The 22,623-nt window shown below is 37.2% G+C and overlaps 1 protein-coding gene across 6 annotated transcripts in view; it reads right to left on the reverse strand.

Annotated features, from left to right (window-relative positions):
* Positions 1 to 3,212: 3,212 nt before the first annotated feature.
* LOC136830467 (neuroligin-2-like) overlaps positions 3,213 to 22,623 on the reverse strand; it is a 183,179-nt gene continuing 163,768 nt past the window's right edge. The window contains exons 12-16 of one of the 6 annotated variants that reach the window (XM_067090029.1): positions 22,042 to 22,140; positions 16,956 to 17,006; positions 13,787 to 13,917; positions 7,236 to 7,353; positions 3,213 to 4,919 (exon numbers count right to left, since the gene is read on the reverse strand). In XM_067090029.1, coding sequence (XP_066946130.1) covers positions 16,997 to 17,006; positions 22,042 to 22,140 — 109 coding nt within the window. In that variant the 3' untranslated portion in view covers positions 3,213 to 4,919; positions 7,236 to 7,353; positions 13,787 to 13,917; positions 16,956 to 16,996. The remainder of the gene's footprint in view (positions 4,920 to 7,235; positions 7,354 to 13,786; positions 13,918 to 16,955; positions 17,007 to 22,041; positions 22,141 to 22,623) is intronic. The other 5 variants (XM_067090037.1, XM_067090010.1, XM_067090006.1 and 2 more) reach the window with 5 other exon arrangements.

Consider the following 22,623-nt stretch of genomic DNA (forward strand, 5'->3'; position numbering starts at 1 on the left):
TTGAAGAAAATGATTTCATTAGTGAAAATGCATGTAAGATGCTTACCATTAAAGAGTTTAGGTAATTTTTTAGACATTACCTGAATATTTTTACTACTCTTGTAAACCATTGTAATTTTTAATTGGGTCTTTTTCACCAAGACACTTCAGTGAATCAGAACATGTTTTTGACAACAATTGAGCTGCACATTTAACCGGCTGTCATTGCTGACCATATACATTTAGATGTCTTTCACTAATTTTAACAGCAAAAAAATGTATGTCTTACTGGCAGGTAATATCTCACGAATACTTGAATTCGATATAAAGTTCCCATCACCTAATTCAAATCCTGAATCAAGAAAATGATTTCAAATGGGGTGCATCTCCAAAGATAAATAACTTTTGATCAGCACTTGGGATTTTAAAGGAACATCTCTTTTTGTCCAAAGGGTTAACGTCAAAATACTTCCATAGCTTCAGATTGCTAGATCCTATGTCAAGGACAAGTGCAGTGACAGAGTAAACTGCAAGCTCAACCTTTTCTAGTAAAGTTACTAAATTATTCTGCATGTTATATAAAAATTATAAAAACTGGCTGTCTCCAACTACCCACGTGTACGTTTAGCGTAACAACCTGTACTTTATCTGAATGTTTATAAAATACATCATAACCCTATCATAACTCCAATCATTTGCTCCGATCAAGGGAATTGGAGGTTCAATGAGACTTTTTGGGTTCACGAGTGACAATACAGAGTACAAGACACAGGTGAAATTCTTAGCTCTTTCATTTAACGTTGTTTTAGGCGGTAATGGGATTCTCTTTTCCGTTCTTAGATATTCTTAACATTTAGGGCACATATACTTCTGAAAGTGACAGCTGCCGATATATCTTCATGTGGCCATTCCCTGACTTTTCCTTGTTAATGATGTGGCGATTTGCGACTCTGAAAATGTGTTTGAAGATGTTCTCAATTTCTGCATGAATTTTATTTTGGTTTAATTCTGGCATGGCAAATTTTGATTTTAATGTAGCATTGTCCTTCTGAAGTTTTACGTTTTCCTTTCCTAACTTAGGACAGTTTTATTTCAGTATTGCATTCTCTTGTTTGACTACACTAACAATGAAATCTAGACAGCTCTTTTCATTAAAACCAAAATATTTTAAACTTACTTTGCACTGATGAAGTCCAGCCCTGTGACATAAATGAATCCATCGTCGCCTTAGAAGCCTTTCTCTTGGAAATCGGAAATATCGTATGTCAGCTCCAGCTTGTTTTCCTCGGAGTTGTGGCACCCGTAGACCGAGCAACGGTCATGAGAGATAAGCAACTGACTGGTCTTGAGCTTGAGGGTACCATGGAGCATCTGACGTCACAACTCAGTCAGGCAGACGTCTGACCAGTCTACCTGGATCTTGGACACTATATAACAGGATAAGGTCTGCTGTGGTTATCGGACGCAAAAATACCGTAAAATGAATATAATACTAAGCGTCATCACAGAAATACTATATATCATACACTGAACTTTATTGTTGGCCAGTTTGACATATATGCATATTACAGCAAGGTCCAAAGAAAAGGGAGGTCTACCCAGCACGGGTAAACTGCGGGTGAGCCAGGCGGGGGGGGATAATTTGTGACGTCAGAACTGACTGTTGGTCCAGCAGGCAGCCTTTCCTGAGACACAAGCTTTTTATTTTTCGGACCAAAATGCAAACGCAGTTAGGAGGTGTACACATAAATAGTGCTGCCATAGCTGTTAGTGAGTTCTGTGACTGAGAGAGTGAAACTTTTGTGAAATTTAACATGGGTTATAGGGATACTGGCAAAGAAAAGGCGAATATTAAGCTATTGATCAATAAGAAAAACTCATACAATATGATGAAAAGTCTTTATTGTTACATTTATACGAGATGCCATAGAAATATATCATTTGTTATATACAAATACCCAAATGAAGCAGATTGAAATTTCCCATCAATATATACAAATGAATCACAAATGTAATAAGTATACATGTATTTTTATATATATATATATATATATATATATATATATATATATATATATATATATATATATATATATATATATATATATGTATATATATATATATATATATATTATATACACACACACACACACACACACACACACACACATATATATATATATATATATATATATATATATATATATATATATATATATATATATTATATATTTGTACATGCAAATATGTGACTACAGATTTTGTTTCATAACTACACATAAAATATTTCAACTATACACACGTGCATACTTGATAAACTATATTTACATTTCATTCATCCCCACATGGTTTACTTTTACATTTAAATTTCCATATTTTGCAGCTTATTTGCCATTTTCCTAGAGGAGGTAATCTCTGTTAAAAATGCTTAGCCTGAAAAAAAGTGCGGCAACGAACAAAATAAGTTATTACATCATTCAGCAAAGGGATAAAGTGCACAACATAAGTAGATAGCTTTTGATAGCACCACTACCGGGTTTTAGTCCTTTTTCGCCATGGTAACGTTTGAACACATATTTCATGGTTTTCAACTGTTCCGAAAAGGTCTTTGATGGTTTTTTTTTTTTTTTAACTTTTCTGCTGTTGGCGAATCACTGGACCTCAGGTCGGTGGTGCATGTGATGTCATTTTCTTCCCCAACAGTATCCCAGTTATTTGGTAAGCAAAATAACATTGCTGATAGGCTGAATTCGGGTTCAAGAGATTCATTATCATCAACAGGGAGATAAGAAAAACAACCAGATGATACATTATTGATTTCACAACTGCCATCAGTAAGCAATTTAGGCAAAGACTCGGAACGGATGACCAAGCCTTCCTGAAACTGGTAAAATTCTTTTTTTTTCAACAGACTCTCATGGACGATACAGCATCAATCATGCTAACCAATACTTAGTTTTGTGCTTGCAAGTTCAACCCATATGCATTTCTTGTCGGTTTCTCGTCGTAAGGGACTCTAGAATTCAATAAGTCAGACCAGGAATCAGTTAGGGATAGAAAGTGCAGTCTTGAAATAAACTCTTGCTCCCAAAATACTCCAGTGATTTGGGAGTCGTTTCACCGCTAAATCATCATCGTTGTTAATAGGGTCGTTTTGTGTTGTTTTAAAACAAGGGGTGGCATGCGCGTCCGTGTTTAAACCAGTTTTTTTTTCTGTTAGATTTCTGTAAATATTTTTCAGTGTGTTGTGGGTGGTTCCATATGGGTTGTCCTGTAGTGGAATTCTTGCTTTCATGATGAAATTGGAAGAACATCGTTTTCACACTACTAAAACTAATAATAGAACGATAGCCTGGTACAAAAGTACCTTTCTGATATGGGTGGATAATAGGAACAAATGTTAGATAGAACTCATAAGGTCAATACGGTAGAATAATAGGAAGAAATGTTAAATAAAACTCGTAAGGTCAGATACGGCAGACAATAGGAAGAAATTTTAAATAAAATTTATAAGTAATATGGTAGACAGCGGAAAGTAATGTTAAATAATACTCACAAGGTTCAACAAGGTAGACAGTAGGAAGAAATGGAAGAAATAAAACTCATAAGTTAGATAGGAAGAAATGTTAAATAAACCTAATACGGTAGATAGATAGTAGGAATAAATGCTTTAATTCATTCTTAAGGGAAGCAGTGAAAACTAACAATTATCACCTCGTTTTTTCAAAGTCGATCAGCAACCGCGCACAGTACAGTATTTTGGCATTTTGTTGAATGACAGCAATGCCACTGCGGTAAGACACAAGACCTACTGATTTAATAAAAGTAGGGAAGTACAAATGTTTTCCTGCCAATGACCAGCCTAGTTTGTAAACGAATGAGGTCAGCAGCCTGACCTGGGGTAAACAAGATCGGGAGGTCTACTCTGACGTCATGATCCGGGATGCGCAGGTAGCTACAAATTTTGTGCCTCACGTTAATTAATCTCTCTTTCTTTGGACCTTACATCATAACAATTTCCGTATTATAAATCGGAACTTAGGATGCTAATTTTAAATGAAAATTCACTTTACGTTTTGTGATTGTCTCTTACTCACTGCTTAATAAATGTGAATTGTAAGGAATTGTGCTACAAAATCTTTTATGATCAGGGCAGAGTTGAAAATATTGGAATAAAGACCTCAGTGTGATTATGCAGATACAGTGATGTATATTGTTAAACAATATACCCTTTTGAGCCTGGTATAAAACTGACCTCGATTACACAAATAATGAAGATAGCTTATACGAAATTGATTCTTTTTATAAGAAAATAAATACATCGTAGACTACTTGGTAAAGTAGAAAACCATTTAGGTTCTGAGGATATTTACATAATAACACAAGCACCCCTCATTCAGTGAATGGGCTTCTTGTGATATCTGTCGGTTTTTATATATTTTGAAAACTGAGATATATTTCGCTCGTACATATCAAGACTGCGTCATATCTGATACATCCATACAACGAACGTTTCACATCCGTTATTATGAAGATATCTGAACTCTTAATACGTTGCTACATATTGACTTGAGCTTTTTTGGTATGTCTGTCTATAGGTTTTCCTTAGGATGGAATTAGGAATTATTCGAATATCTGAATTTATCCAGTTCACTTCCTTCATAGGATCACGGTCATTATAAAATCCCGATTCGTCGGGCATGACGGCAATAACAATATACCCACTGCTGCTTTACGCTTTAATCGAGTAAAGTTTGGTTTCGCGTCCTTTCACACCATGGTCACCGGAACACTTTTTTTTTTCCGAGATTACAATGGGAGGGGCTTCCAGATTCCATGCAAAGCTCACTCACTCCAGAGGGACTCTGAATCTCCTGGAATGTCTGTTGTGAATGTCCTTCCATACCTTGATCGGAATGAGGCTGAAATGAAGTAGAATGCTGAAAGGAAACATAAATGATTAGTTCCTATGTTTCAGAGTTGTATTTCGTTCAAGAAATCCTAAGGATATAGGATGATCATTTATCAGTTTGATTCCACTAACAGTATAAGCATAAAATTTTATGGCAAATATAAATCACAAATACCTACCCCAAACTCCCTCCCTCCCTTTAAATTCTGCACAAGTAATTTAACTAAAGGTTCCCCATTTCATTTAGGCAGTTACAGGTATTGTATCTGTTCAGTCAACTGAGTTCACAAGACAATGTTGTCTTTTTTTTGGAGAAATATCGTTTTACAAATATTGTCATGCTATGGAAAACCACATATTTTGAACGGAATTTCGTACAGGTAGTTAGATACTACATTTAAAAAGGGTTGTATCTGTATTTTCCTAAAGCGAAAAAATAACTATCTTTTCTTCATACTAACTTCAAAATAAGGATCAGTATCATTTTCATTACGTTTGCAAAAATATATAAGAAACACATTCAATTACATTACCACGCTAATTATAGGGGTAACCAATTATCAACAGAATCATCATCGTTGTATATTATAAAATGGCTGATAAATTTACTTATTATATACAAGTGTATCATAGCAATCTCATATCGAATAATTTACGCTTTTATTGGTGAATGGACAAATATATTGCAGATAACATTAATCATCTCTAGCTCATAAAACTGTATTAAAATAAGCAAAAAATAAAATTATATTTCAATTACGTCATTACATTTACATATTGATAAGGCGACAACGTGGTCACCACCCAATTATTTCTTGAAGTATTTTTGCCAAAATTTAAGCAGCTGAGGCATCTATTGGTTCCTCTGAGGAACTGAACTAAACGTGGTGGACGACAGTATTTAATACGTGGCGGAGAGAGGGTCTCAGATATTTGTTATAATTCCTTTTTTCTCACAATAAAGATTCAAAGCCATCGGAATAACTAAATTAGTTTTTGATTTGAATAACGTTCACTAACAATGAAATATTTCACCATAATAATATCAGTTTTATCTACACCAAAATGTCTACGCCCAACGTAGAGTCACGTAGATCCAGGACTACCAATAAAAATATAGGCATTAACATGTTATCAATGAGAGGTATGCAACGATTCTGAGGACAGTTCAGATGTATAGGAAACTAAGTTTAATAATTTATCAGCTTTAGATTGTTAAATATTGTTAAATTTCACATAAAATGGTACGCTGACGGTGGATTCTTTCTTTTAGAATCTGGTAGGCTGGCAATTCCGACTGCAAAGTGTCTATGGAAAGCGAACGTCAAAGTCCTATAACGTATTTTTTCGACCGAATATTTTAATGAAAGACGTGCTAAGAACACAAAACAGCCAAAATATTGTAAATTTACACCTTATTCTAATAAACCAATATTTATGAAAGAAAACGAATGTTGTATGCTATGAAAAGAATGCAGTCTTCTGCGAGCGAGAATCATTTCAGAAATGACCGGGTTATTTACTCGAGAAATTTCTCCTCTCGTGAGAATATTCGAGAACTCTCAATTTTCCGTGGCAATTTGGGAAGCCTTTGAGAAAAAATGATATAGGAAACGATATTAAAGTTTATTTTTCTTTTTGTTTTCGAGCATCTTGAAAGCATAGCATATAAGCGTTCGACGAAATAAATATTTCAAGTTGTTAGAGATGATAATCGTTCTTCCTTGCTGGCTGTATTTTCGAGGAATTCTTGACGTCACTTTACTAATCAATGAAAGATCGATATATTTAATCACCGATGAAAGGTTCAGACATAAAAATAAACAGTTGTTTTACTGTTGCAATTTGTAGGTTTATATAGACAACCATCATGAAAGGAAAACGCTGATGATGTCTCACAGTTCTGTGATTTATCTTTGGTGCTCGGGGATATACAGAACATAAATATACGAAGGGGACAGGAGTACAATACATTTACCTCATTCCAAACTCCTCTCTCTCTCTCTCTCTCTCTACACATACACACACACACACATATATACATATATGTGTATGTTTATTTATTATTTTTTACTCTTCAATGCACATTGTAGATGCGATGTGACTATTCGAAATCAGAGCATGTTATTTGGTAGGAAACACTACTTTTCAGCTTAATTTCTTTACCTAGAACTCCTTTATGCTCATGTATTGGCTCCCTCTTGGTTTTATAGTCTGCTGACTCTGTTCATAAGGGTTTTCAGCTGAAGATTTCAACAAAGAAAGAAAGAAGGAAACGCCTTCCCTTGAAACTTGTCGCTTCGTAAAAGGAATCGAGAAGACTTTTCTGAAACAGGCCTCTTACCTGCTGGAGAGAGAACATCTCATTGTTTCGCCTGAGGACGTCATCTTCGACCTGTATGTCCCTGAGTAAGTCAAAGGGCTTTTGACCTCTGTGTCACTGCTGGGTCATTCGCCTAGTTCTGGAAAATGTCGAAGCTTTGTAAATATCAAGAACACCTACTCGATTCATTATATTTACAGATAATGATACACATTAACAGACTATGACCCACAATTCACTTCTTGCAATCCTTTCCTGAACCTTAATATTATATATATTTGAGGAAATGTTTATCTCTTCTCGTATTCTGAAGTGGAGCGAAAAGTAAGGTCTGTCAATGAACAGATGACGTGCAATATCACTTTACAAATATTAATCTACATCATTGTTAACCTACAACAACTGGCTGAAATGTGAGTTTGTCAGCGGTCCCTTAAACTGATCGTTATATCATACCCACGTCTATTTCAATCATACACGAAAATACTTATTTAAAAGATAGGGATGTGAGTAAGACTGGACACAGTCAGTTCGATAAGATTTGGGCAAGTTTTAACTGTGCAAGTTTGAGGGAAACTTACAAAATGATAATGTATGACAAAGGTTATAAAATAAGTGCACCTCGGACCGGGCGCCAAACACAGCGCGCCCGTCAAGAGACACTAGAGCTCCCAGGGAGGCACAATTAACATCTCGTGTTTCCCTGAAGTCTCCTTCGACACGAAAAAAAAGTTAAGTATATCTTAGTTTAACCAGACCACTGAGCTGGCTAACAGCTCTCCTAGGGCTGGCCAGAAGGATTAGATTTATTTTACGTGGATAAGAACTAACGGGTTACCTAGCAACGGGACCTACAGCTTATTGTGGAATCCGAACCACGTTATGACGAGAAGTGAATTTCTATCACCAGAAATCAATTCCTCTAATTCTTCATTGGCCGGTCGGAGAGTCGAACGCTGGGCCAACAGCGTGCTAACCGAGAGCTCTACCCACCCCTCCAATGAAGAACTTCCTATAACACGAAGCACGAGCGGTAATCGGTGGTTGATATCTGCACATATGCTTCCGAATATATTGCGGTCATGTGCTATTATTCAAGCCGAAAATCCTACAGTAATAACAAATAATTTTTCCTCCTTTGATTCAGCTTGAAAATATCTACGTATTATTCTCTAATGACATGTTACAGCTTCTTTTCATGTTGGTAACACCGCATCCTCCATGGACTAAGAGGCAATTCTCTGTGCTACCAGAAAGATTGTCAAGGTTTTGTTAAAACATTTAATTTCCTTCATAATTCTTCCTGTTTAATCATCTATTTCATAGTGATAAATATTTCATTCCATTAAATTTGTATATGTATACGTGTGTGAATGTATGTACGTGTGTGTATATATATATATATATATATATATATATATATATATATATATATATATATATATATATATATGCATATGTATATATATATATATATATATATATATATATATATATATATATATATATCCCAGCCATATCCCAGCCATGGGGGTACAAGATAGCACTACTCTATGCCGATCCCAAGCCCGGGTAAATGTTGAGGGTTGGTGGCAGCAAAGGCATCCGGCTGTAAAGCTCCTATTGCATTGCCGAAGCTATGGATAGTAGCCAGGAACAGTTGGAATCAGAAGGCGAGGGCGCACCCCGTTGACACGACGTGAGGTTTCGCCTGACCCGCCCCACCCTCGATATACGGACAAGGGCTACCACGTCAAGGACGGGTGCGGTAAAGGAGAAGGTCCAAGCATTGAGAATTGGGACTCTGAACGTTGGCAGCGTGAACAGCCGTAGTAGAGAGGTGGCAGACGTTATGGAGCGAAGAAAAGTGGACATATTATGCGTACAAGAGACAAGATGGAGAAGAAACGAAACAAAGGAGATTGGCAGTGGTTAAAAGGTATTTTACAGTGGCGCTGATGAGAGAGGAAGGAGTGGAGTGGGAGTTGTTCTTAGCAAGTAAATGAAACGAAATGTCGCAGAGGTGGAAAGGAAAATTTCTAGAATAATGAAAATGAAGTTGTGCTGTGGGGGACATGTTCTGAATATAATAAGCGGTTTTGCCCCACAAATGGGATTTGATAAGGAAGCAGGATGCGTTCTGGAGAGAGATGGATGAAATTATATCAACAAATTTAGAAGAAAGGTTAGTTATCGGATGCAAATTAAACGGGCATATCGGGTGTCATCGTGAAAAAATCAGTAGGATCCGTGGAGGTCATGGCAGGGGAGAAATGGACAGAGAAGGATCAAGGAGAACAAGTAGTAGATTTTGCAGTAGCCTTTGATTTGGCTATTAACAACACTTTCTTTAAAAATAACAACTATGCAGCATACAGTAGTGGAGGAAGACAGACACAGATAGATTTTCACTTCTAACAGAAGTGAAAATTTGCAAGGTAATAAAAGGGGAGGGTGTTAGTGGGCAAATCAGATTAGTGGTGTCAGACTTCTTGATAAGACGAGTTGGAGGACGAAGGACAGTACAACAAAAGATAAAGTGGTGGAGGCTAGAAGACCATGAGATGAGAGGAAGGTTTGAGGAACTGGTGCTCGGTAGCATCATATTAGCAGAGGACGCAAACACCTGGTGTGTAGAAAACAGCGCCATGATTCTTAGAGCAACGGAAGAGTTATTGGGAAAGCCATCTGGTAGAGGTCCAGCCAGTGAAAAGGTGAGCTGGTGGTGGAATCATGATACACGGAATAGGTCAAGAGGAAAAAGGAGGCGAAGACAGCTAATGATCGAAATGATTCTGAGGAGAATCAGTTGGCTTGGAAAACTGCAAAGAAGGAAGCAAAGAAGGCTGTAGCAAGAGCAAAGGCAAGTGCAATGAATGGGTTGTATGAGAAAATGGAAACACCAGAAGGTGTATATATATTATATATACATATAAATATATATAATATATATATATATATATATATATATATATATATATATATATATATATATATATATAAGAAAACAAAATTAGAGATAGAGCAACTAAAGATCTGACGCACACCAAGCAAATCAAAGATAAGTATCTGTCAAGGGAGGAAAGTAAAAGTACCGTGTAGAGGAAAGGGCGATATACAAGACTTGCAATTACCGAGGAATAAAACTGATATCCCATACAATGAAGATCTATGAAAGAATTACTGCAGAAAGAATAAGAAGAGAAACCACAATGAGCGAGGAACAGTTCAGGTTCATGCCAGGGAGGGATACAGTGGATGCTATATTTGCTTTAGGACCAACTATAGAGAAGTACTGAGAAAGATAGAGAGAAATGCACTTGGTATTTATTGACTTAGAAAAAACATATGACCGCGTACCTAGGCAAGACGCATGGAGGAGGTGTTTGAGGGTGAAGGGTGTTTCTGAAAAATATGTTAAGGCGGCACAAGATATGTATGCAGAAGCAACCACACAGGTAAGAAGTTCTGTTGGAATTACAGAAAAGTTCAAAGTGAGGGCTGGTTTCCATCAAGGTTCATCTTTCAGTCCCGACATCTCCGACCTTTTGTGATGGATGTTATAATATCAGGTGTCAGAAACGGGGTCCCCTCTATTTGCTCATGACATAGTGTTGACAGACAGGTCTAGAGCTGGTCAAAGAACCCATCTCGGTTAATTAGGTCGTCCTGAGAATCACTGGGATCAACATTACACCTGTCTGATTTCTGAGACCCGGATAATATTTCTTTATTCATAAAAGCCAGTGACCAAATCGGTGACTTCCTCTCCCAGTACTACCAAGCTTCAGAATGTTCAAGGTGCCCTTGTCTTTCCTGGTTATTATACCATTCTATCCTAAATCTCTTAAACTTTCTTATTTCCTGCCTTTATTTTCTTGCCTCTCTATGCCTGGCCTTGAAAACGGCAAGGAAATATTTCTGACTTAAGCTCTCACCCTTAACGATGAGAGAATTCACCTGGCGTTAATTGAGTTCCCTCCTCTCAGTCACGCAGTGCCCAGGTGAGGGTACTTCCAGGGTATGGTGGTCCTCTTTCACACGATGTTCAGTCTCAGTCTTCGCTTTATTTTTCTACAGCAGTTATTTTGATACAGAGATCTTTACCTACTTAAATACTCAAGTGTTCGTCGGACATTTTTACTCCTGTGCCTGAAACGAACGATAAAACCCTTTGTACTTATACTTTGGCTAAATGTTTTTATTTGCAGGAGGAGGCTTCAGTCAGCCAGTGGGCTCTGCTCTTTTTTGGGGTGCCTCTCTTCAGTAGAAATGTTGGTGGCCTTCATTTCTCATGGACTATGTCCATTCGGTGCTCATAGAATCATTGGCAGGAAGCTTGTTTTCTGCCTGAGTTCAGGGATGGTTTCCTTAGCATCATTATAAAATTAATGTTATTATATATAGATCTTCTAAGAGCCTAAGAACCTTCAGTAACTCGACCAAAGAACGTAGCCCAAGAAGTAAAACCCACTATGGGATTGCCAGAGTTCCCATGGTGCAACCAAGCAAAATCAGCTCAGAACGACCTATCACAGACGATGACCTCTGACAGCATGTGAGGTCATCATAACCTTACAGTCAGCTGACACCAGATAGGAAATGCCTCAATCCATATTTCCATCCTTTCCTACCTCTCTTTGCTCTTACCCGACACCAAAGGAAGACGCAGGCTTCTCCCTCTATTCATAAATTTATTCTTCATTATTTTAATCTCATGATGTCTATTATCTTTACTTTTTATTTCACTTTCATTGTGCTTTCAAAAGTCTATTTTCTCATGAAACTTTTCACTCATTTATTTATAATTTTTCTTATTTTCTTGGTCTTACTTTTCCTCTTAACTCCATGTTTTTCCCTTTTCAGTCATATGCTAATCAGACGGAAACTTTTTTTTCTATCGCTCTATCTTCCTTTTAGCCTCGAACTGTCTTGCCATTTCCATCTACATTCCTTCCAACCTCATTTCCTTATAAAATTTCCTTTCAGGTCTTGTATGACTTAACGACAGAAATTCCTTTACCATCGATCTTACTGCCTACTGATCTTTTAACTGAAATATGAATGCGTTTCCCGTAGAGTTTTGTACATTTTCTCACCAAAGAAGTTGTCTCTTACTCTCTTCAAACTTTAGTTTTCTCTTCTATTGTTTTAAACTTTGCTCCAAGGCTGCTCCAGGGGCAATACTCCATGCTGGCATAGTCTCCAATAACAGCAACAACATCACACTAATTCAGCTTTAACCAGCAAGGTTACTAGATGAAAAATTACTTTCAATAATGAACCATCTTCTCACAAGGCTATGTCCCTCGATGAGCTGTCATGAGAAAAACTGAAAAGGCAAAATATGACTGAATATTATAAGAACAAAATCTAATGCTTTCTTTTAAAAAGATACTTCCTGCTTAAGTTTACCTTTTTCTTGCGAGGAGTTCTTACAATAGCCGAAATATAAGCGAGGGAATATTTTAGTTATATACTTCCTTGACCACTGATTCACCCGTGAAATCATTAAGACTAAGTCTCGAGACTTTGTGCATTCAAGTTCGGCGTTAACCCCTGGGATGTAAATCTATCTATATATATATATATATATATATATATATATATATATATATATATATATATATATATATATATATATAAATATATACAGTATATATATATTCTACACACACACACATATATATATATATATATATATATATATATATATATATATATATATATATATATATATATATATATATATATATATAGACAGATAGATAGGTAGGTAGACATTTCCAACAAACTGATTCGGTTTGATGCTTGAGTTAATTGGTCATGAACGCTAAATAAATTTGTTTTGTCAGCCAGTTATTTTCCTACTAGTGTATTTATATCCTGAAAAGTAAGGTGATATAAGAGAGACTCAAGACTTCCAGTCTCGACCCCAGGGACGTTACGCACCGTTCCTTAGAAGCTCGAACCCAGGTACCCTCATTCTGCATAATTATAAGGAGGCTGCTGGTGTGAGTTTATTCCCCGTAGAATACCGTGCTGTCTACGGCCCCCTATCAGGAGACTGAGCACCTGTTATTACAGCGGTTTCTACTGCATTCGGTTTGCACAGTGTCTTTGTGTCTTCTTCATGCATCTGATAACCTTCCTATCATCTGCTTGTCGCTGGTGTGTTAAGTTTCCTTGGGTCATATAAAGATGTTCTCTTGAAATACCTTTATTTCATCTGAGAGTTACACAGATGAATGAATTAAGATGTAAGGTACACAGGTGTTGAAAGCAGACGGGTGGGTTACAGTCAGCAGTTGGACTAATGATGTGCTGCATTCTGATTGGCCGGGTGTTGGTGCTGTGGCCCCTGGTCACGGAAGCGCTGCCGTCTTCTTAGCCTAGCTTGGGGATAACTGGAGAATGGGGTGGCGAGGGGGTTGGGTTGGGTTGGACTGGGGCTGGCTGCAGCAACCCCCAAAATGGTGTGGCTGGTATGACAGCACGCTTAGGTAAGGGGATAAAGGCCTCTCTCTCTCTCTCTCTCTCTCTCTCTCTCTCTCTCCTCCCCACACACATACCTTTCTTGGCCGCATCTCAGTAATACGACAGCTGGATCATCTAACCCGACGTCACACCGCCCCTCGGTAACTTCGGCCACCGCTCCCATAACTACTCATCTGAATCGTCTGGATTCTCTCGATGTACAGCACTGCCCGCCAATATGAAACAATAAAATATAACATTCTTTTTATTTCCCCTTTCTACAATCCACATTGTCTACAAATTTTACATAGTTATACAATATCTTTCCATATACTTTCACATATTAGATTATTTTACAAGTGAAGTCCTAATAACTATATCTGATAATAGAACGTTGCTTATTATTAAGTACGAATAGAACAATCTCTGTCAGGGAATATGAACCCGTCTCTCTCTCTCTCTGTCTCTTTCTCCCTCTGTCTCTCTCGTCCTCAGTTCACATTCAGCTCTTGGTGCAGGAGCGTCATGTCAAATGCCTCATCCTTCAGCAAGTCTGTATCAACTCTCAGTCGTTCTTTTTCGCCAGTTAAATCATCATATCGTTCATTTTTATACTGGTAGATTAGTCTCATTAAGGAAGCAGTTTTATCCATACTGTAACTGCTTGCTCATATACGATTGATATTTATAACTGAATCACGAAAATATGGAACGTGATGAATATATAAACAAAGACAAAATCTACGAAGGAAAGAGAAACAATGGAGTGCTGCGAGGCCTTTCGACTTATAGTCCTTTACTTAGCAGTCAGCTAAGTAGAGGACCAATAGTCGAAAGGCCTCGCAGCACTCCATTGTTTCTCTTTCCTTCGTGGATTTTGTCTTTATTACTGTTGTTATTATCATAATAGCTTCCTATAATACTGATAATGTCTTTGCTGCAGAGAATATTGTTGATAATAACTCATTTATTATTTGCTCATTCTCGTTTGAGGTCACTCCATAAGGGCGAGGACAACCGAGACAGGCAGATTCACGATGTTTTGAAAAATATGCCAAGCCTTGAGAGGCGGTGTTTACCTGAAGATAAGTTGATTGGCTTCCTATCAACCCGTCACTTGCTATAATTTCGAAAGGTATAATATATATATATATATATATATATATATATATATATATATATATATATATATATATGTATGTATAAAACACTATATATATAATATATATATACATATATATAACACACACATATATATATATAAATATGTGTTATATTTATGTGTATATATATATATATATATATATATATATATATATATATATATATATATATATATATATATATATATATATATATATATATAGAAATCATCAACACACAATCACGTGTGGAACAGAAATAAATTTCTGACTCACGTCGGGATCGAACCCAGGTCTCTCAGGTGGAAAGCAAGGGCGTTACCCACTGGGCCATACAAGTCTAAAAGAAGTTGGAACCTGAGAGCAACTGCACCCAAGGAATTACCTGGGCAAGCTAACTGCTTGCATACCAGCGAGTTTTCCCCAACTTCCCGACTCAGCAATGACCCAATAGACAACATTTCATTCGAATTATCCCTTCTGAGTGAATAAGATAGAAATCATCAACACACAATCACGTGTGGAACAGAAATAAATTTCTGACTCACGTCGGGATCGAACCCAGGTCTCTCAGGTGGAAAGCAAGGGCGTTACCCACTGGGCCATACAAGTCTAAAAGAAGTTGGAACCTGAGAGCAACTGCACCAAGGAATTACCTGGGCAAGCTAACTGCTTGCATACCAGCGAGTTTTCCCCAACTTCCCGACTCAGCAATGACCCAATAGACAACATTTCATTCGAATTATCCCTTCTGAGTGAATAAGATAGAAATCATCAACACACAATCACGTGTGGAACAGAAATAAATTTCTGACTCACGTCGGGATCGAACCCAGGTCTCTCAGGTGGAAAGCAAGGGCGTTACCCACTGGGCCATACAAGTCTAAAAGAAGTTGGAACCTGAGAGCAACTGCACCCAAGGAATTACCTGGGCAAGCTAACTGCTTGCATACCAGCGAGTTTTCCCCAACTTCCCGACTCAGCAATGACCCAATAGACAACATTTCATTGAATTATCCCTTCTGAGTGAATAAGATAGAAATCATCAACACACAATCACGTGTGGAACAGAAATAAATTTCTGACTCACGTCGGGATCGAACCCAGGTCTCTCAGGTGGAAAGCAAGGGCGTTACCCACTGGGCCATACAAGTCTAAAAAAGAAGTTGGAACCTGAGAGCAACTGCACCCAAGGAATTACCTGGGCAAGCTAACTGCTTGCATACCAGCGAGTTTTCCCCAACTTCCCGACTCAGCAATGACCCAATAGACAACATTTCATTCGAATTATCCCTTCTGAGTGAATAAGATAGAAATCATCAACACACAATCACGTGTGGAACAGAAATAAATTTCTGACTCACGTCGGGATCGAACCCAGGTCTCTCAGGTGGAAAGCAAGGGCGTTACCCACTGGGCCATACAAGTCTAAAAGAAGTTGGAACCTGAGAGCAACTGCACCCAAGGAATTACCTGGGCAAGCTAACTGCTTGCATACCAGCGAGTTTTCCTCAACTTCCCGACTCAGCAATGACCCAATAGACAACATTTCATTCGAATTATCCCTTCTGAGTGAATAAGACAGAAATCATCAACACACAATCACGTGTGGAACAGAAATAAATTTCTGACTCACGTCGGGATCGAACCCAGGTCTCTCAGGTGGAAAGCAAGGGCGTTACCCACTGGGCCATACAAGTCTAAAAGAAGTTGGAACCTGAGAGCAACTGCACCCAAGGAATTCTTTTTACGTTGGTGATCTTGCATCCTCCAAAGCCGAGGGATGATCTCTGTGTTGTCAGAAAGAACTTTCGTCTGGAGTTTGTTCAAAACATTTAGTTTCCTTTGCAATGCTTTCTGTTTCAGCACCAATTCTTCCTATTTGAGTATCATTTTCAGAGGGACGAAAATCACTTCATAATATAAGTTTTTTATTGTATATATATCAATACGAATTCTACAGTATATCTTGTCTTGATAAAAAATAAAATATTTTCTTTCTGAATGATTATAATACGTCCATGGAGTCAGAGAGAGAGAGAGAGAGAGAGAGAGAGAGAGAGAGAGAGAGAGAGAGAGAGAGAGAGAGAGAGAGAGAGAGAGAGAGGTTTAAAAGTCGTACCTTCGGACTGGTGTGTCTGGCTACCACCTGAACGGCCGAGGCTATATGGAACTGAAAGGAGAAATATATATGTCTTAAATTCATAAGTAATTTCAACATCATGCCCTGAGCTTGGGACACTTAGGACTCTGGGAAAGGACCTGCCGTGATGTGACTCACCGGAATCAATATTTGGAGAGTTTGAAGTGACAGACCGGGAAACATTTCCTCATTCACAAACATCTCCCTCTAACGCCAAAATTCGGAATATTAGACTTGCTTCTGATTTCTCCACCACAATAAACTGTCATTACCCTCTCAAACCTTCTTTCCTTCCGTTTATCTTTCTTGTTTCTTGCTTATTTGTGCCTAGGCCGGACAGTGCCAAGGAAATTTTTCTGACCTAAGCGCTCTAACCTGTGTGCCTCACGATGAGAGAATTCACCTGGCGTTATCTGGGTTTCCACTCCTCAGCCTCGCAGTCTCCAGGTGAGAGGATCTCCGGGGTATGGTGGTCCTCTTTCACACAATGTTAGGCACCATCTACTTTGGCCATTTTGTTAGTACGGAGATTCTGATTCACAGATCTTTACCTTTATAAATATTCAGGCGATCGTCTGTCATTTGGGTTTCCATACCTATAAAGTGCGATAAACACTTTCTGCTCTATTATCATGAGTAATTGCGTGTTTTCTTCGTGTGTGCGTATTAAATGTCTAATATCAGCAGTCAAAAGAAGTCTATATTAACAGGTATATTCTTTATTGCCAACAATTTTACTGCTGAGCCATTCTGATCATACCTTCATGAACCTGATGATCCTGTGAAATTTCACACGTTTCAAACACTCACGCACCTTACCTTATAAGAACCACAAGGTTTTTGATGTCTAAGCAGCTTTAAAAGTCAAAGGAGCACTTTAAATTCAATAACTTCTCGTCTCAAGAACATGAGAAATCTCTTCATTAAGTCTGTTCTAAAATGATCTTTGGGACTTCCATGCAACTCTTCGGTGAAGTCAAAGTAAATTTTTTTACCCAAAGATATTGTAATAACTTTCACTAAAAATCTGTCATGATGGAATGATTCATGAAATTTAGGATATAAATCCGAGCACTGTCTCACTTTCAGCCATCGGCACTGAAGACAGTGAAAAGGGGGAGTTAGAAAGGTTGGAGAGCAAGATGAACGGATCAGAATATATGATGAAGTGCAAGGATGTAAAAGTGGAACTGGGAGAAAACCCCACAATCGCACTAAGACTATGTAATATAGTCTCAATACTTACCGAATCAATATGTGCCCTCAGACCATCCAATTTTATGGTCAATATCTAGTTTTCTACTAGACTTCATAGAAGCCACATGTCTGCATTAGACACTATTTCTATTTCAGTAGCCTTGTTGTTTTGCTTAAGGAAGGTAAACCAAAGAAAGCGTCGTTGGCTGAAGAACTGGTACAAGAGGAGAAATGAATATGCCCACAAAAATCTGTTATCAAACTCAAGATTTAGTTTTTAATTGTTTATATTCATTATATATATATATATATATATATATATATATATATATATATATATATATATATATATATATATATGTATATATAATTACTTTGTTATATTTTGTTGTATTTTGCATGTTTCATCGCATCATAAACAGTAACTTATATGATTGCTATACAATCATGATGAATAGCCTATAAATACTCGTCGAAGTTGGTTCATCTGTGAATTCAGACTCATCATTATCATCTATGGCATTGATCGACCCTGCAGGAGTTTCCTGGTCGCGTAGAAATAACATTTCCTGAAAGTAATATAATGTCGACTCATAGACTTCATCAGAGTCTGCGCCAGACTTCTCCGAATCCCTTATCTTTTTCAGTACTTTCCTAAAGTTTGCCCTCAGCGAATTAAGCTTCTTCTTTACTTGCAAGGTAGCATTTGGGCATTTCTCTCTACATTTCCCCAGCAATATTGCGTAGTCCTCCCGTTTCTTATGTTGTTATACTCCTTTGCTTTCACCTTCCAGAGGGATGGCATCCCTTTGTATAAGCGAATCCATTCTCTTATAAAATCCCTCTCTGCTTCCTTGAAACTTTGGCTAGCTCCGGACATGGTGTCTTTGCAGTGGTAAGGTGAAAAATGAGGTTTATCATCGATACCGCCCTCAAACGAGAGACTTGTTATTGTCAACTCAGATTGCTTCAGTACTAGTGAACAACCCTCCAACCGTCTCCCCTAGACGTTCAGTGGTTTTTGACAATACCGGAATATTGGTTAATAATATTTACCGTGTAGGGGCACCCTTAGGTTTTCAAATCATGATGCCGACGCACCTGTGTTTTTGCTACCCGTTTGTGCATTTCGTGAGTTATTTGCTCATTTACATTTACGCTACAATGTAACATTACTGTGATGAAATGATCTTGTGTAAAATGTATCATACGGCGCAACTGGTAAAGGTCAATAATGAAAACATTTGCATATTTCTACATAAGCCGTGTTGTACAATCACGATACTTAATACTGCATCACTTTACGAAATATATCCTTCGGATCCTATTTCTTTTTTATAGTCCAGATATTAATTAATTTGAGAACTGATTTGTAATATGAATCTTTTTTTTTTCTTCTATAATTCTATACTGCAATTTTATACATTACAAATTGTTACGTGTATTTGTAGAGGAGTCACAATTATTTTGGGTTTCTAAATGCAAGTTTGCATTTTTTTTTTATTAAAGATACAGATATGTAATTGACTTTTATTTATCTTCATTTAGTCTTGGCAGAGCTTTGTCCAAACAGCTTGACATGTCTCCGGTATGGTTCTCCCGAGAGCCTTAAGGGGATATGGCCACATTCAATTTTAAATCTTCGTATGAACAACCTTTCGCTAAGCAGCGTAATGTGGCACTTAGCCTTTCATAAGGCCTTATGGATTTCCTCATACAAGCGTCATTCTTTTGAATGAATGTTATAATCTTTCCCAAGAGCAAATTGAACGTTGCCTCGTCCACCCTTAGGTAGTTAGGCCAATACCAATCCCAAGGAGCTACCTGTAGTTCCTTTGAAAATGATAAACGTGAGAGTTTTTCTTTCTTCAACAACCAGTCTTTGACCCAGTATTCTTTTTTCTTGTTTTTTTTCATTGTCACTTTGGTTGCAACGGCACAGAGTCTGAGCATGTACAGTTCATTATCAGATGCTGCCTCCTTGGCTACCAGCTTAAGATTGGCTACTTAATTCAGAGTAACGTGAGTTAGCGGTCATTTTTTTAAGTCTCCTCCCACTCAGATTTTAACATACGACAAGATCGAATGTGAGTGGCCAGCCTTAGTGTGAGCTAGTGTAAGGTTATGAGGGTAAAGTGAAACTAGAAAGATGGAGAAATAGCTGTTAATATGTTTGGTGGGAGAACAGACAGCAGTTAACTCTAAATATATTTAGGGGTCAAATTAATGGATGACTATGTGCGTATGTATGTATGTATATATATATATATATATATATATATATATATATATATATATATATATATATATATATGTGTGTGTGTGTGTGTGTGTGTGTGTATGTATGTATGTGTGTGTGTGTATACATATGTATGTATGTGTGTATGCGTGTGTGTGTGTGTGTGTGTGTGTACACGTGTTAATTCAACTCCAATAATATCCGGTACATTTCTCATGTAAATGCCTGTTCCTTTGTAAAGCACAATTAAGAATAATTACCACTATCTCCTTTTTAAACTGAGATACATTCCTACCTATTTTTTAAAATTGACTTGATTTTTCCTTCTTACTAAATCATTTCCGACCTTATGTCCTTCCTACATAAGGGTATGAATCAAGTTCATTTGCATTTTCGGTGGAAAAATATCCATCCTCAATCCCTTTCGGATTTAGCCTGCCTCTAAGCCCTTGCATGTACCCAGAATATATTATCGTCCACTTTTCTTACATTTTTTTTTCCAAGAGTAAGCCTTTTGCTAACACTGCATTTTACCCTTTTTGGTTTCACTGAGTGATTCAGAATGTCACAATTCCTGTGCTTTCTGTCATTCACACTCAGATAGAAATGTTGGTCACGATTACATATTGCATGAAACACCTCAAGAATTACATAAAACAACTGCTAACGATTCGAAATTATTTTCTGTGAACACTATTGGGTATGCTAATACCGACTGATAAGCTAAATCCTTATTATTCTCATGAACATTACGAAAACGCCAGCCCGTCTCTGAATATAAAATACTATCTGATTTATTTGCAACTTGCAAACACTCGAGTAACTTAGCAGATATGCAACTCTGCTCTTTATGACCAAAGCAAATTTCAGTTCTGCAAGCGATCCCAAGAAGTTTCGTAACTTGAAAGATAAAGCATGATAACTTTTCAAGCATTCTAATTTCCTACGGTGCTGATTGGAGGTATAAATTGTAATTTTTGTACTAGATACGTGCCAGCAGGCAAGACTGTATCAGCTATACATAGACAATTACATGCCGTATGTTAGTATGTAACTGAAATCCATAAACTTAGATATTATTGGATATCCTGATTTTATGAAATCTTACGAGAATAAATGTAGATATGATAAGAAGTTGAGATGTGTCTAAGATCTTGATCATGACAAAAATGCCCTCTATACAATCTGCCTATTGTTCTTGATTCGTATGAATGGTAAAGGAAATATGTCTACGAATAAATGACATTTTATAGTCTGTGTTAATTGTTTTTTTTCACATACATAAATGACACATAGTGTATGATGCCTAGAAAATGAAATAGAAATTTTTGTTATAGCTTGATTTCGTCACAAAATTTTGAAACAATACACCGTTGGCGTACTTAGTGATGAACTCATACGAATACTACTGTTGCAACGAATGAAAATTATAACTACAAATACCAAAGGATGAAGAAAATAAAGGTAAATTGCATGATAAAAATAACACAAGCAAAATAAAATAAAAGAAACGAGAATGTAACAACTACATGCACCAAAAATGTCTGAAAAACTGCTCTCCAACTGGGTTACTAGAGAAAGTGTGAATGGAAAGAAGAACAGAAAAAGACCACTGGAACTGTAACTAACCTGCTAATGGTAGCAACTCCGTGAGGGGACTTGAAGGAACCCTGAGATTTCATGGTCCCCGGCGACTTAGGTCTCTTGAGAATGCTCGACGGCGACCTACTGTTACGCCAGAAATGGTAAAGAAGAGGCATTAGAAAGTGCGTTGCTGCATGGGCGTATATGTCTCGTCTAAAACATACCTGCTTTATTTTTTTCTTCAGTTTATGCTAAACATTCTTTGCTTTGCGTTTTCACCAGTTTATGCTGACTATTCTTTGATTTGCATTTTCATCAGTTTATGCTAACCACTCTCTATAAACTAACCCTACTTTGATTTCCATTTTCATCAGTTTATGCTAACCACTCTTTATAAACTAACTCTGAATTACATTCTCAAAAGTTTATGCCAAACATTCTTTGCTTTGCATTTTCTTCAGTTCATGCTAACCATTCTTTGCTTCACATTTTCACCAGTTTCTGATAACCCTTTCTTTCTACGTTAATGATTCAGTGAAAGGAAAAAGGATTCTCTTCGAAAATATGGTTAACTGATAAAGCAACATAGATGTCAACATAATGGGTGCCTCTAACTCCACTTTAATA

The sequence above is a fragment of the Macrobrachium rosenbergii genome, chromosome 4 (assembly GCF_040412425.1).
Source record: "Macrobrachium rosenbergii isolate ZJJX-2024 chromosome 4, ASM4041242v1, whole genome shotgun sequence".
Classification (NCBI taxonomy): domain Eukaryota; kingdom Metazoa; phylum Arthropoda; class Malacostraca; order Decapoda; family Palaemonidae; genus Macrobrachium; species Macrobrachium rosenbergii.